This window comes from Carassius gibelio, chromosome A18 (genome assembly GCF_023724105.1).
Source record: "Carassius gibelio isolate Cgi1373 ecotype wild population from Czech Republic chromosome A18, carGib1.2-hapl.c, whole genome shotgun sequence".
In the NCBI taxonomy this organism is placed as follows: domain Eukaryota; kingdom Metazoa; phylum Chordata; class Actinopteri; order Cypriniformes; family Cyprinidae; genus Carassius; species Carassius gibelio.
Window position 1 is genome coordinate 1,063,830 of NC_068388.1, and position 14,920 is coordinate 1,078,749.

General features: G+C 37.7%; 1 protein-coding gene across 1 annotated transcript; it reads right to left on the bottom strand.

The window, feature by feature from the left end:
• Window positions 1-249: 249 nt before the first annotated feature.
• On the bottom strand, window positions 250-14,181 carry LOC127934577 (tyrosine-protein kinase CSK). Its single transcript, XM_052532056.1, has 13 exons — window positions 13,950-14,181; window positions 10,479-10,546; window positions 9,752-9,865; window positions 8,835-8,947; window positions 7,206-7,425; window positions 6,020-6,113; window positions 4,777-4,842; window positions 4,583-4,682; window positions 4,373-4,463; window positions 2,818-2,891; window positions 2,524-2,719; window positions 2,251-2,337; window positions 250-1,491 (listed from the first exon to the last, which is right to left on the bottom strand). The coding sequence occupies exons 2-13, from the start codon at window positions 10,491-10,493 to the stop codon at window positions 1,309-1,311; spliced, it is 1,353 nt and encodes a 450-aa protein (XP_052388016.1). The 5' UTR covers window positions 10,494-10,546; window positions 13,950-14,181; the 3' UTR covers window positions 250-1,308.
• Between the last annotated feature and the right edge of the window lie 739 nt (window positions 14,182-14,920).

Genomic DNA, 14,920 nt, shown 5'->3' on the forward strand with positions numbered 1-14,920 from the left:
ACGGCGCAGAAATAAGCTGCATGAAAATAAACAAAACTGATTAAAAATGACAACAAAACAAAATGTACTAAAACCTAAACTAAAATTCAAATGAAAATATAAAACCAAAAATATTAAATACTACTATAGTATATAAATTAAATGACTAAATGATATAAACAAACCAGAGTCTGAAAGATGTGACACTTATCGACACTGATGAGGTCACTTCCTGCTGATGGCTCCGCCCCCCAGCAACCACACTCTCCGTGCTGGTCAGATGGAATGATTTATTCATAATCATGGCAGAATATTAAAACAATGAACATTAAAAGCACTGACACGTTACTCAAGGCCTCTCTGAGCATGCACGAGTCCATCTGACCTCACTTCTTAAATAGATTTTAATATAAAACAGACCAAGAGTTCTGATCGACTGATCCTCCGAGTCCACTAGAGGCAGTGTGTGTGTGTGTGTGTGTGTGAGGTGGCAGGCATGTGAGCTCAGCTGGGGTGTGTGTGTGTGAGAATGTGTGTGTTTCCCAGCTCACTGTATCAGTTCAGTCTGGTGCTAGTGAACACAAACCCGTCTTGGTGCAGAAGAAAATCAGACATTAAAAAAAGAGCCATTTAAAAAAAGAAAAGAATAAAAAAGACAGGCGTTGAGTCTGCTGTCAGAGGAACACAGGCACTGCTCCGTCAACTCCAGCAGGCACTTTGACACACACACACACACACACACACACACTCTTACTCATGCATACACACTGGCACTAGCACGTGAACGTACACTCACACCATCTCTCACACACACTCTCACATGCTCACACACACTCACGCTATCACACTCACATATGCTCAAACACACTCTCGTACACACGTGCACTCACACGTTTACACACGCATACTCTCACTTTCACGTACACTCACACACACTCTCACATGCTCACACACACTCATGCCATCGCACACTCACTCTTGCACGGTTTGCACACACACTCTTACATGCTTACGCAGACAAACGCTCACGCACTCACACACACGTTCATGCACACTCACACTCAAACACTTACATGCTCATGCACACTCAAGCTCACACACACATTGCAGAAAAAAGCACACACACACACACTCACTCACTCTTACTCTCACTCAAACGCATACACACTCGTACATGCACTCTCACACATGCACACACACACACTCGCGTCAGTGTGTTCCTCCTCTCGTGTCAAAGATCACAGGAGAGCGTCCAGATTAACAGTCCACGTCCAAGTTCACAGAGTGTGTGGAGCCACAGTGCGAGGTTTGGTTTGTGATGTGTAGCTCTCACAGGTGCAGCTCTTTAGCTCTGATGTGCTGCAGCTTCTCACGCAGCAGACGAAACGAGGGTCGTCCGGTGGGGTCCAGCGTCCAGCACTGCTTCATCAGGTCATAGACGGCGACCGGACAGCCGTCAGGAGCCTCCATCCTATAGCCCTTCTCCACCCGCGGCACCACCTCCTTCAGCGGCTGCAGAGAGACACAGAGAGAGCTGAGAGCGCCCTCTGCTGGACACACAGAGACACGGACAGAGCAGAGACACAGAGCGCCCTCTGCTGGACACACGCGGAGACGCAGCACACCATACAGAGAAACTACAAACACTGCATCTAAAGCTGGCATACAAGAAATTATTTTAATTTTAAAATAATAAATATTAATAATAAAATTTAAAAATACATTACATTTCAAAATGCTCATAATCTGATTACACAATGGAAGACTTTGGGCGTGTAGTTTTCATGTTTATTAATTTAATTGCAAATGTTTTTTTAGCCAAACCCCTAAAAATAAAATACTTACTCGAAATATCTCTGAATAAAGGAAATATTTCAAATAATTTAATAACATTGAGATGGGTCGCAGTGACATGTAGCTAAACAAATATGTCTATTTTTAGCGTTCAAGGGTTTTAATTAGTTTTACTTTACATTTTTATGATTTAATTATTAGCTTGCACCAGGTCTAAATTGTATTGCATTGGTGTAGCATCACATTCTATAATTACAATCAGATTCTATAATGAAAACTACTGGTTAATATAAAGAAATGTTTACAAACATTATAAACACTATAAGTGTGTTTTAGCAGAAGAGACTTCTTTAAAAAACATTAGAAATCTTACTTACAGTCAGAAACTTTTGACTGCTAGTGTATATATTTCTATATATTATAAATGAAAATGCAGTGTATTTGTTGTCAAAAGAATGAAAACAATGAGACTCTTACGATTCTGGGGTACGGCACCCGTCCGAAAGAGTAGATCTCCCACAGAAGGACACCATAGCTCCACACGTCGGATTTCGTAGAAAACCTCTGGAAAAACACAAGAGTAAAATATATCAATGCCATGAAACGACTACTGTGGAGATTCACAATGTAGAAGAGCAACTGGGAAAACCTAGAGCAGAACGCTTGGATGAACCCTGCAGGAAAGTCACTCTTCCAGACACGAGCTTCGAATTTAATCTGAAGCTTTTCTTGAAATACAGAAACCAGTACCTTCTCTCGCAGCGCCTCGGGCGACGTCCATTTGACGGGCAGCTTGGCCGTGTCCTGAGTGGACGAAGCCTCTTTGGTCAGTCCGAAGTCGCTGACTTTAGCGATGTTATCATCGGACACCAGCACATTACGAGCCGCCAGATCTCTGTGCACGAAGTTATTGGCCTCCAGATACTCCATGGCCTCGCAGACGTCCCTGAGACACAAACACGCTAAAGATCCAGACACACACACACACAGCGGACACACACACACACACACAGCTGACACACAGACACGTGTAGATTTACTCACAGAGAGAACTTGAGCAGACACTCGCCTCCCAACACGGTCCGGCCCCGAGAGCGCAGGTAATCCACCAGACTGCCCTGTTACACACACACACACACACACACACACACAGACACACAGACACACACACACACACAGACACAGACACACAGACACAGACACACAGACACACACACACACACACACACAGACACAGACACACACAGACACACACACACACAGACACACAGACACACACACACACACACACAGACACACACAGACACACACACAGACACACAGACAAACACAGACACACAGACAAACACACACACACACACAGACACACACACAGACACACACACACAGACACACAGACACAGACACAGACACACAGACACACAGACACACACACACAGACACAGACACAGACACAGACACACACACAGACACACACACACAGACACACACACACAGACACACACACAGACACACACACAGACACACACACAGACACAGACAGACACACACACACACACACACAGACAGACACACACACACACACAGACACACACACAGACACACACACAGACACACACACAGACACACAGACACACACACAGACACACACACAGACAGACACACACACACACACAGACACACACACACACACACACACACATTTTATTTGTTTACATTATTTTTTAACTATTTTTAAAGCATGTCACATTTCATGTTCGGGTCATTTTGTATGGTAAGCTATGTATGGAGCACCATTAGTGCCAAAAACACTTTTTGGTAAATTATCTATGAAGCTACATTAGTGTCAAAAATGTTTGCAAAATATATTCCATCTTTTCTTCATACCTCACACACTTTTGTACTAATTAATTATTGTTGTTTTGTTACAAATAAATTATAGGTTTCATCAATTTGGACCGGTTTTTAGCAATCATGAGTTACATATTTCATACATTACACTGTGGTTAACATAAGTTATTCTCAGATGATATAAACATTTCATACAATGATATATTTATTAATATATAATATTATTTATATATTAAAATGTAAGTCGCTTTGGATAAAAAGCGTCTGCTAAATGCATATATTTAAATTTAATCAAAATAATAATTTAATATATATAAACATAATATATATATAAAATATATATATATATAAACATTTTTAATTAATAAAACAAGGCTAAATGAAATAAAAACATGTTAATAACATGGTGGCATTGAAATCTTTTTTTCACATTCACTCATTATTGAGAAGTTTCTGTTCAGATACAATACGGTCTTAAAAAGATATGGAGATACAATGCACTTAAACTTACTATTACTTATTATAAAAAAGGCAGAAATGTACTAGGACTTTTATTTTGGAAAGTTGATGCTTTACTACTTCCAGCTGCAAAATTAAAGAGACAGAACACGCACTTTCCAACATCTATAACATAAAGCAATATAAAAACGATACCGAGAACTCGGGTCACGATTCATCAACAGTAGATTGGTATAAAAGAGCTCACGGTACAACTTCTGACAGCAACATTTAGAGAAACACCACCGACCTTAGACATGTATTCAGTCACGATGCACAAACTGCCTTGTTCCTCCAAGATCACCCCTAATAACTGCACCAGGTTAGTGTGTCTCAGCTGACTGCAACACACACACACACACACACACACACACACATGTGAAGCGCTGATAAAAACACTGGAGAAGACCTTACTTTTTGTGAAGTAAAGGTGAAAGTGTTTGTGATCATCTGTACTCACGTCATGACTGAAGCTTCAGCGAGGAAGGCCTGAGCCGTGGCGTCGTGTTTGATGCACTTCACTGCCACCTTCGTCCCTCGGTAATCTCCCAGCATCACGTCTGCACACACACACACACACACACACACACACACACACAGATTACACACGGATCCCTCGTCCTCAAACACAGCGTCGCTCAGCTCTTCACACACCTCCGAACTCTCCCTTGCCGATGGTCTGAATGATTTTGAGATCTTTACTGGTGAGAGCCCATCCACCTGTGAAGACACACAGAGATCAAACCCTTTCACTTCAGCTTTATTTCCCAAAGTTAAGAATTTAGTTTCTAGCACAGATTGCATGAGGGTTCTTCTCATCAAACGACTTATAAAACATTTCTGTTTACTGAAATGAAGCAGAAATAAAGCATAAATATCAGATTAACATTGTTGGAGCACTTAAATGAGTAACTGGAAATAAAATAAAAACTAAAACTGAACATTTAATTAAACCTAAAGAGAAGTATTTAAAATAAAAACTAATAAATTTGATGTAAGCACAACATTTAGTAAGTACAAATACTAAAGTAAAAAGTTGCTTCGATATATTAACAGATGAAAATGATAACTATAACAGATAATAATAAAAGACAATTACTAACTGAAATAAACTAAAATGGAACTAGAACTAAAAATATAGAACTTTATTTATAATGAATTAAACCCAAATAGTAACTTTGAGAAAGAAAAATGACAAAAGCACGATAACAAAATTACTAATATTTTAATTAAAATAAAATTAAAAACTAAAAAACATAAAGCTACTTCAAAATTATTAAAAACTATAATAGTATGTGAATAATACCAAAATAAATGATTAACTGGAAATAAATGAAATGGATCAAAATTGAAACTCAACTAATGCATTATTATTAAACTAAACCTGAATGCACAAAAACATAATGGTCAATATTTTTTAAATGAATAATCTCTTCATTGATGTGTGGTTTGTTTGGACAATGTTTGAAAATCTGGAACCTGAGGGAGCAAAACAATATAAATATTGAGAAAATCATCTTTAAAGTTGTTCAAATGAAGTTCTTAGTGATGCATATCACTGATCAAACATTACGTTTTTATATATTTACAGTAGAAAACTTACTAAATCTCTTCATGGAACATGATCTTTATTTATTATCCTAATAATTTCTGGCATACAATGCATTTTTGGCTATTGCTACAAATATACCCCAGAGACTCGATACTGCTTTAGAGTCACATATAGTAATATCTCATAAACAAAAACTAATAAAACGGACATAAAATCAGAACTATATTTAAATTGAAACCTGAAAGTATCAATAAAAAACTACTTCAGAATATAAGCAAATCTACAGTAGTATTATTATAATAATGAAACAGCTCAGGTCAGGATGAAGCTCAGAGAGACACTCACTCCTGGAGAACTCGTCCTGCGCCGCCACCGTCCCCTCCATCAGCTTGGGCTTAATGAGGCGTGTGCACAGACCGTCAGCATCTCTGGTGTAGTGCTGCACACACACACACACACACACACATTTACATTTATGCATTTAGCAGACATTTTTATACAGTGCATGCAGGCTATACATTATATGTGTGTTCCCTGGGATTTGAACCCATGACCTTTTGCGCTCCTGACAGAATGCTCTTCCACTGAGCCACAGGAACACATGCATGCATTAATATATGCACCATCACTTGTTTCACACAGAAACGGTCCTGAACTGTGCTCAGGGGTCGCAGTGGCTGTCAGAGCACTTCCTGTGAACATGTGAGAGAGGAAGAGTGACGGACAGCCGCCTGAGGGAGGAGCAGAGCATGCTGGGATAGAGGTCACATTCATCTCACGGCGCTCTGCTGGATGTTTCCGGTGAAAACAAAACATGTCTTTCTCAGCTGATGAAGAATTCGTTTTCATGCCACCAACAACAAACATCCAGGAGGAAAACGAATTACATAAACACTTCGAACAAGACCAATCACACGCTCTCAAATCACTACAACTCCATCTACAGGTGTTTTCTTGCATAATTTTAGGATATTTGTTAGATATTTTTAGACTAAATTTTTTTGTCATTTTTTATAATTTTGTACAAAAATTATTTTTTTTGAAAAGTTACAAAAAACCCCAAAAAAACCATTATAAATCGTTATTTTTTGATAATTTTAAATTTGTTAAATATTTGTAAAATTATATATATATATATATATATATATATATATATATATATATATAAAATTATATTGATTTAAAACAAAAAAAAAGTTATTAAATGTTTTTATTAAAAAAAAAATTATATATATATATAATTATATATATATAAATTTTTTTTTTTTTTTTAACTTTGCTCTCATTATTAATTTAGTTTCATAAAAACACACTAGCCACTAGAGGGCAGAAATCTAATTCGAGAGCACACACACACACACACACACACACACACAGGTCTGCTCTTGTCTACAGTGGTTTCACAAGATGTGTGTGTGACGTTGATTCATGATCAGCTTGTTATGACACGCCATCCAGAGAAACAAGACTTAGAGAATGTGAGGAATGCCTCGAGACACACACACCCTTCACTACACACACACACACACACCTCCACCAGCTGCATGAGGTTGTCGAAGTACTCCTCCTCGTCGATGGACAGTCTGCCGCTGTGGTAGATGATGCGGTAGTGCTCCACCTTGCCGTCGCAGCTCACACACAGCGTGTAGTCTCCGGGGTAGTTCGTGCTCTCGCGCACCAGGAACAGCCCGGTCTCCGGAGGATACAGCAGCCGCTCCACCTGCTCACGCGTGATCTTACCGTGAAACCACCTGACAAACAGAGCAATCAGTCCCACTCGTTTACTCACTGGGCCTTTCTGAGATCGTACAGTACGTACAGGACAGAGAGACTTCAGAGCAGACAGACATCACGCGAAAAGTTCAGTTTGCATTATCTGATGCTCTTTTGATTTCAGTAACGTCCAGATAAATCTGACATCATCGTTCCATTTCAATCAAATATGATAATTGCTACTATTGTTAACTAAAACTATATATATATATATATATATATATATATATATATATATATATATATATATATATATATATATATATATAAATAAAAATGCATTAAAGCTAGTTGCCAAGGCTGCATTTAAAAAAAAAATTTTTTTTTAAATGCAGCCTTGGCAACTAGCTGAAATTAAAGTTTAAGTTACAGCACTAAAGTTACTAAAACAAATAAAAATGTAGCTACATGCAAAAAAAAATAAAAAAAAATAAAATGTGCATTCGACAGTTAAAATGCTTCAGTATTGACCGCCACACATAACTGCTCTTTAATTAATCACATTAATGCACTTCCTGCATTGGTGCGGTTTGAAGTGATGACATCACAGCTCTGCCGGGACACGCTGACGCATCACTGTTTCACTTCAGCATTTCACTCAATTACTGAGAAACCCCGTGAGTAACGATCATCAAGAGTTAAAGTGTCTGAACCGGTCTGTTGTGTGGCGGAAAAGGATGTCACAGAATGATGATTGTTCAGTCTAACTGGGTTAGAAAATAACAATGTTTGGGAAGAATCTGCAAACGCAGAGGATTGTGGGTCATGAGCTCTGTGCTGAACACAAACCTTCATCCAAAAACACAGACAAACTGACACTGGGAATGTACTTGTGCTTCCTCGATACTTCAAGAACTGAGACACACAGAGCCTCCATAACAATTTTTTGGGGCCTGTAGGAAACTAATAAGATCATCATACAAACGTGTATGTGTGTTTGTGAGCAAGTGTGTGTATATATGGCATACTCCTAAATATACTCTCCAGTGTTGGTCTTTCTGTAAAGGCTATTAGATGGTTTGCCAACTATCTTTCAGGACGAACACAGTTTGTGCTTTATAAAGACTGTACTTGATCTATTTTGTAACTTTCCAAAGGTGTCCCTCAGGGCTCTGTTCTGGGACCCCTTTTATTGTCCTTGTATATAAATAATTAATGCAATAACATTCCATCTGAATACAGACGACCCTGCTATTTACTGCTGTGCTCCATCAGCTTCTACAGTCAGTCAGTGTTTTACTATAGAAATAGTGTACGTGTGCGTGTGTTTGTGTAAGTGAGAGTGTGTGTGTGTGTGTGTGTGTGTGTGTGTGTGTGAGAGAGAGAATGTGTGGTATTAGGTGGATTTGCATAAAGCAGACAGAGAGAATAAAGATCATGAACTCACGGCATCAGACTGAGTTTTCCTCCAGATTTGACGCCTTCTCTCTTCTGGACGTAGTTTGCGGGAATCATTCCCTCTCGGCCAACAGAGTTCTTCGCTTTGTACCAGTTTGGGTCCTGAATCAATAAATCAATTAATCGATCAATCACTGGAGAACATGAGCATGACAACATGCCTGATAGAGCTGAAATTATAACTGAAGATGTCTGTTCAATATATACATGTCAACATTTATGACAAAGCCACTACAATCACTGCAACAGACATGATGCAAAAAAACAGTGTAAACTATTACATATATTGTGATTTGGGTTTCATATTAATATGAATTAATATAATGGCTTACCTAAGGGTCTCTAGTTAAGCTACACTTGATACAAAATGCAGCAGTTAGAGTATTGAAATAAAAATAAAAAACTTAGAACCTATTAAACTGGTTTTAATGGAATTACATTGGTTACCAGTTCATCAAAGGATTGATTTTAAAATACTTTTATTTGTTTATAAAAAAATATATCACAATATGGTATTTTTAATATTTGTTTTATGCTTGTGAAGCACTTTTGGGTTGCATTCCATGTATGAAAAATATTATATAAATAAATTATACATATATATAATTTATTTATATAGTATAAAGTATTTTAAACTACTAAACTCACGGTAAAAATATTTTAAAATATTTTAATAATATCTATAAAACTTCAATTAATAATAAATAAAAATATATAGAATTATTTATACATTTTTCTTACATCCATATACACAAAAATAGCACTTTCAGTTTAATATTTTAGAGGAAATCAATGATTTTCAGAGAAGTCTAAAAGATGCCCATCAATGATATTTCTGAGAAACAGTATTTAGTAAATGCCAGACGTGTCACTGTGTCCTTCAGGACGTTTGGAGACTGATCTCACCTTGGTCACGCCGATGATGGTCAGCAGGTCTCCTTTGCAGAAGGGCAGGTCCTGTTCTGTGCTGCCCTGGAAGTTATACTTGGCCACACACTCGGTGCCCGGCGGCCATGACACCTGAGAGAGAACCCATAACTCACTCCAACATCTAGTTATTATTTATAAAATATCTTTTTATTAATAGTTATGTAAATTAATAAAGTGATTTGGCACAATTTGAAAATATTTCAAACAAACATCCATTACAGTCATGATCATTTTGATAATTGAAAATTATCACATGCAAAAAAAAATAAAATAAAAAATAAGTACAAATTAATAAAAAGCAATAAATAAACTTAACCTTGAAAAACCAATATAAATATTCAAATATTCAAACTAAATTAAGAAAAAATAAATAAAACAGTCCAAAATACCACATTCTAAAATGCATTCAAAATAAATAAATAAAAAAATAATTAAAATAAACAAATAGCTAATCAATCAACATGTGCAACTTGTTTATTTCATGCAACAACAACAACAACAACAAAAAGCAAACCTTTAAATAGGGTTTATTTACCTCATGCAAAATAGAAATACGTTTTTTAATATAAATTATAAATATAAAATATAAATTATTATTTACAAAAAAAAGTAAATAAATAAGCCACCCTGAAAAAAGGTTTTAAGTTATGCAAATATAATGTGCAGTTTTCCTGCAGAGTGGAGTGTGTGTGTGTGTGTGTACCTGTAGAGCAGACATGAGGACTGATGCTGGAGTCTCTGAGAGTCACAGGCTGATGAGGACCATCAGAGCTGAGGAGACACACACACACACACACACACACACAGTCACTCAGTGTGTGTGAGAGAGAGAGAGAGAGAGAGAGAGAGACAGGGCCACAGGGTCAAATCAAACATTTAGTGCAGTAAACATTATTGACAGTGAATAAGAGCATGAGGTCAGAGTGAGAAATGGCCGAATGTGAGCGTGATGATGACGCCCCTCAAACGGTCAGGAACAGGAAGTGAAACAACCCTCTGAGAACAGAACCGACACAGATTTTCCATTAAACTTCTGAGTAGGAGGAGTGTGTGTGTGTGTGTGTGTGTGTGTGTGTGTGTGAGAGAGAGAGTTTAGGAGGTTGTGGGTAAAGTGTCTAAATCTGGTCTCGCTCTGAAAACGGTTGACACACATTCATCTTCAGCGTTACATTATAACAGGAAGAAGATGAAAGAGCTTCATTCTGATTCTGACCCAATGACTGACCAATCAATCAATCAATCAATCCTAAAACTGGAATAAAATGAAGCCAATAAATAAATAAATAAATAAAAAATAAGAATAATAAAAGAAAATAAGTCTACTAAAATACAAAGCAAGCTGAAATAAAATACAAAAATACTCACTCACTCACTCTCTCTCTCACACACACACACACACACACTGTGTCTCTGTGATAAAGAGAGAGAGAGAGAGAGAGAGAGAGAGAGACAGAGAGACAGAGAGAGACAGAGAGACAGAGAGACAGAGAGAGAGAGAGAGAGAGAGAGAGAGAGAGAGAGAGAGGCACAGAGGATTTCCCTAAATAGACTCGATGAGAAAATGATCTACTGAGCTGCGAAATAAAGTTTGTTTGTGTGTTTTTATTTGAAGATTCTTTAAATCTATTATTTTATTCCAATTAACATTTAAGTAACTAAAAGAAAAGACAGAAATAGATCGTTCTTTATATTTTTATATCAGACATCAAATACAAATGCAATGTTCAGGAACTGTTAGGGTTAAACAAAAAACACAAAATAAATGAAAATTAAAACACAAAAACCTGCATTTCGATTATAAAATGCTATGAATAAAAGAATAATGAGGCATCATTTCACGAATAACGAATCATCATTTAGATTTATCATGCATCCCCAATTACATGTTTTAAACTTTTTTTTTTAATTATTGAGTAATGATTCAATTCGTGTTTTTATGTGATCTCTCAGCATTATAAAACGTGTTTTCAGCAGATATGAATAATAAAGCTGAACACTAAATAATTAAACAAGCTACAACATTTCTCATACACACACACACACACACACACACCTGAGCTCTGCATGCCTCAGACACTCGGGACAAAACACGATAAAGGTCAGAAACACAGACTGGATTAACAACATCTGAACTGCTTCAATGTGAAAGATGAAGAGGTCAGAGAAAAAACCGGTTTCTCCGTCCCGAGAGACTTCAAATAAAGACGGAGGACATTCTCTCTTCAATCTGAGACCTCGAGTTAAAGGAACAGTTCGTCTGAAGATTAACATCAGATGAAAGTCCATCCCAGATCAGGATGAGTTTGTTTCTTCGTCAGATTTGGAGAAATGCAGCATTGCATCAGTGTCTCAGCAGTGAATGGGTGCCGTCAGAATGAGAGCGGATAAAACATCCCAATAATCCACAGCAGTGACCTTCACGGACGGTTATCTCCATCGGATTCATTCAAATGAGCGGCTGGATCATCTCAGGACACACTTCAGTGACGTCATCGCTGGAAATAACACACTGACGCGCTCGCTGCAGGTGCTCGTGATTCTACTTCCTGTTCACACACCTGTGACGATCCCTAGAGGACGGTTCGAGCGCTTCTGCTTTCAGCTCATACAGGATTACAGAGATCAGAAACACAAGAACCACACAAACCCTGGAAAACCGGATATTGCATGTTTGCATCAAACTTTTATAGATAATAACGCGTTTATCCTTCAGTCATCTCATCAGATGGTCTTGTGGTGATGCAACTTTTTAGCCACTAACTAACCACGAGCAACACAACACGGTCTTCATCTTCAAAACCACATCTATTGCTTTAACATTTCTAAACTGAGCTTGCAAAATAATAGTGTTTGCAGGTCTTTCTTTGCATCGAATATAAATTAGTGTGACTGAAACATCCCAACACTTCCTGTGGCTGACCGAACATCCACAACATTATAATTTCTGAGCATCAGCAGAACAGAATGAAAAGCACCAGATCTGCCTGAACCGGCCTGCTGTGATCCAGCTGTCAATCACACGGAGCGCTGAAGGCCGCAGGGAATCGTGAACCGGAAAACTGATGAAGTTTAATCAATGCACTCCACATCAGAGTCTCTCTGAAAACACGGGAGCTCCACAAACAGATCAGAGGAGTTTTTTATTTATTTAGCAGTTAATATCTCTACTTTATTCACCTGTAGTGTCCTGCCTTAAATATTTATTTTCTCAGAGCCTGAGAAAAGCACACTTTGGTTGGAAATGGCTGTGGAAACCCTGCTTAATGAGCAAGTGTCTCCTCCAGCCGCCGGCCAATCAGAAGCATGCATTTCCCAAAGCTGGTCCCAGAATCCTCCTGCACGTCCAGGTCGGGGGTCTTGGCACACGAGCGTCCGGTGGCAAACGCAACAGACGGTCTCCTCGCGTGATGCTGTCTGGCTCTTTAAACTCCTGAGGCCATGTCTCCTCGTTTCACAACATGCTCGTTAGCACTGACAGCACATTCATTAAACACGGTACTACTGCATTATTCCTTAAAGTATCTTGATGTACAATGCAAGTATCATGCAATATAAACATCATGGTTTATTTATGATGAATTCTGGTAAATTGGAACACTTTTTTGCCATTGCAATGATTGGGTAAAATAAAAAGTCCCAATTATCCTGAATTAACATGCAATATTATAGGCAACACATCATAATAAAACCATGCTTTTGGACAGACGCCAGTAATATCATGATAAAATAATTTTGCATGGGAATGCCATGATGCATGACTATGACAACCACTCAGAAATATCGAAGTACCACAGTGTACTATAGTAAACGATGAATGCGGTCAACTCGAATAAAACAAGCAGATGCAACAGTAAAATCAGCTCAACGAGAAGAGAAATCAGAGCTTCATCTATATGTGTTTAAGTGCATGCATGACAAATGAATTCTATGCATCTGTGTGATCAGAGCTGTTTAGAGAACCACGCCTGCTGATCTCTACATGCACCTAAACTGTGATTTATTTCACGCGCTGCGGTCTTCACACGCAATGAGCAGAAATGCAGTGTGTGAAATCACAAGTGCACGAGCACACAGCGACCAGAGGGAGGAACATACCAGCATACGATCAGTAATCAGTGTAAAATCGGATCGGACGAGAGATATACATTGGCCGTCTCGATGACCGGAGACTCACCCAGCGAATATCGCGCGCGAGCGTCTGGTTCTCTTCTGCTGGTTCAGACCCCGGTTTGTTCCGAGCATCCAGCTGTTGTTGTGGGTTCGAGATCAGACCGTCCGAAGCGGGCCTGTGGATGAAGAGGAAATTAAATGAGATGAAAACGTCGCTGCGCTTCGACGCGGCGCTCGAGCTTGCGCTTCCACTCCGGTTCACTGCAGTCGACGTCGTGACGTCACGAAAGACTCGCGCTGCTCTCGACTGCATTCTCTTTCGAAAAAAAAAAACTGCATTCTCTTTCGTGCAATCGATTTATAAACTATGAATTCTGCCCAGTAAAGTAAACTCATATATGCAACTTGTAGGACTTTTATGGAAGAAACTTTGGAAAATAGTCCCATAAATAAATAACAATAAAAATACACGTACATTTTATGGTTTGTTTGTATACAGAAACCATATTTAATTTATTCTGGAGTTGTCCTTCAGTCAGTTTTTTGATGCTAAAAATTAGATTTAACTTTGCTTTGGCTAAATAAAATACACAAATAAAAACATTGCAACGGTTTGTGACATCCAAAGAAAACTAATATTAATAAGTATAACAATATAATGTTTATTTACATGAAAAATAAATAATTTATTTCAGAAAGCATTGATTCAATTACTTAAAATTAATGCACACTAATAGAGTGATATTCGTTCTACATTCATAGCTAATGAATTAGTAAATTAATTTAATTTATTTGTATTGTATTTTATACTCATTGCAATATGTTAATATAAATTTTTTAAAATATTATTTATATTATATTATTTATATTTTTATGTTTTAATACTGTGGTTATACACATATAATCTGATAATTTAATAATAATAATAAAGCTATTCATAAACAGGTGCATTTTGAATCATTCTCATTCTAAATATATTTGTATTATATATTTAATATTCGTTGGTTTCTGCAATTAAATTAATAAGCCAATCAG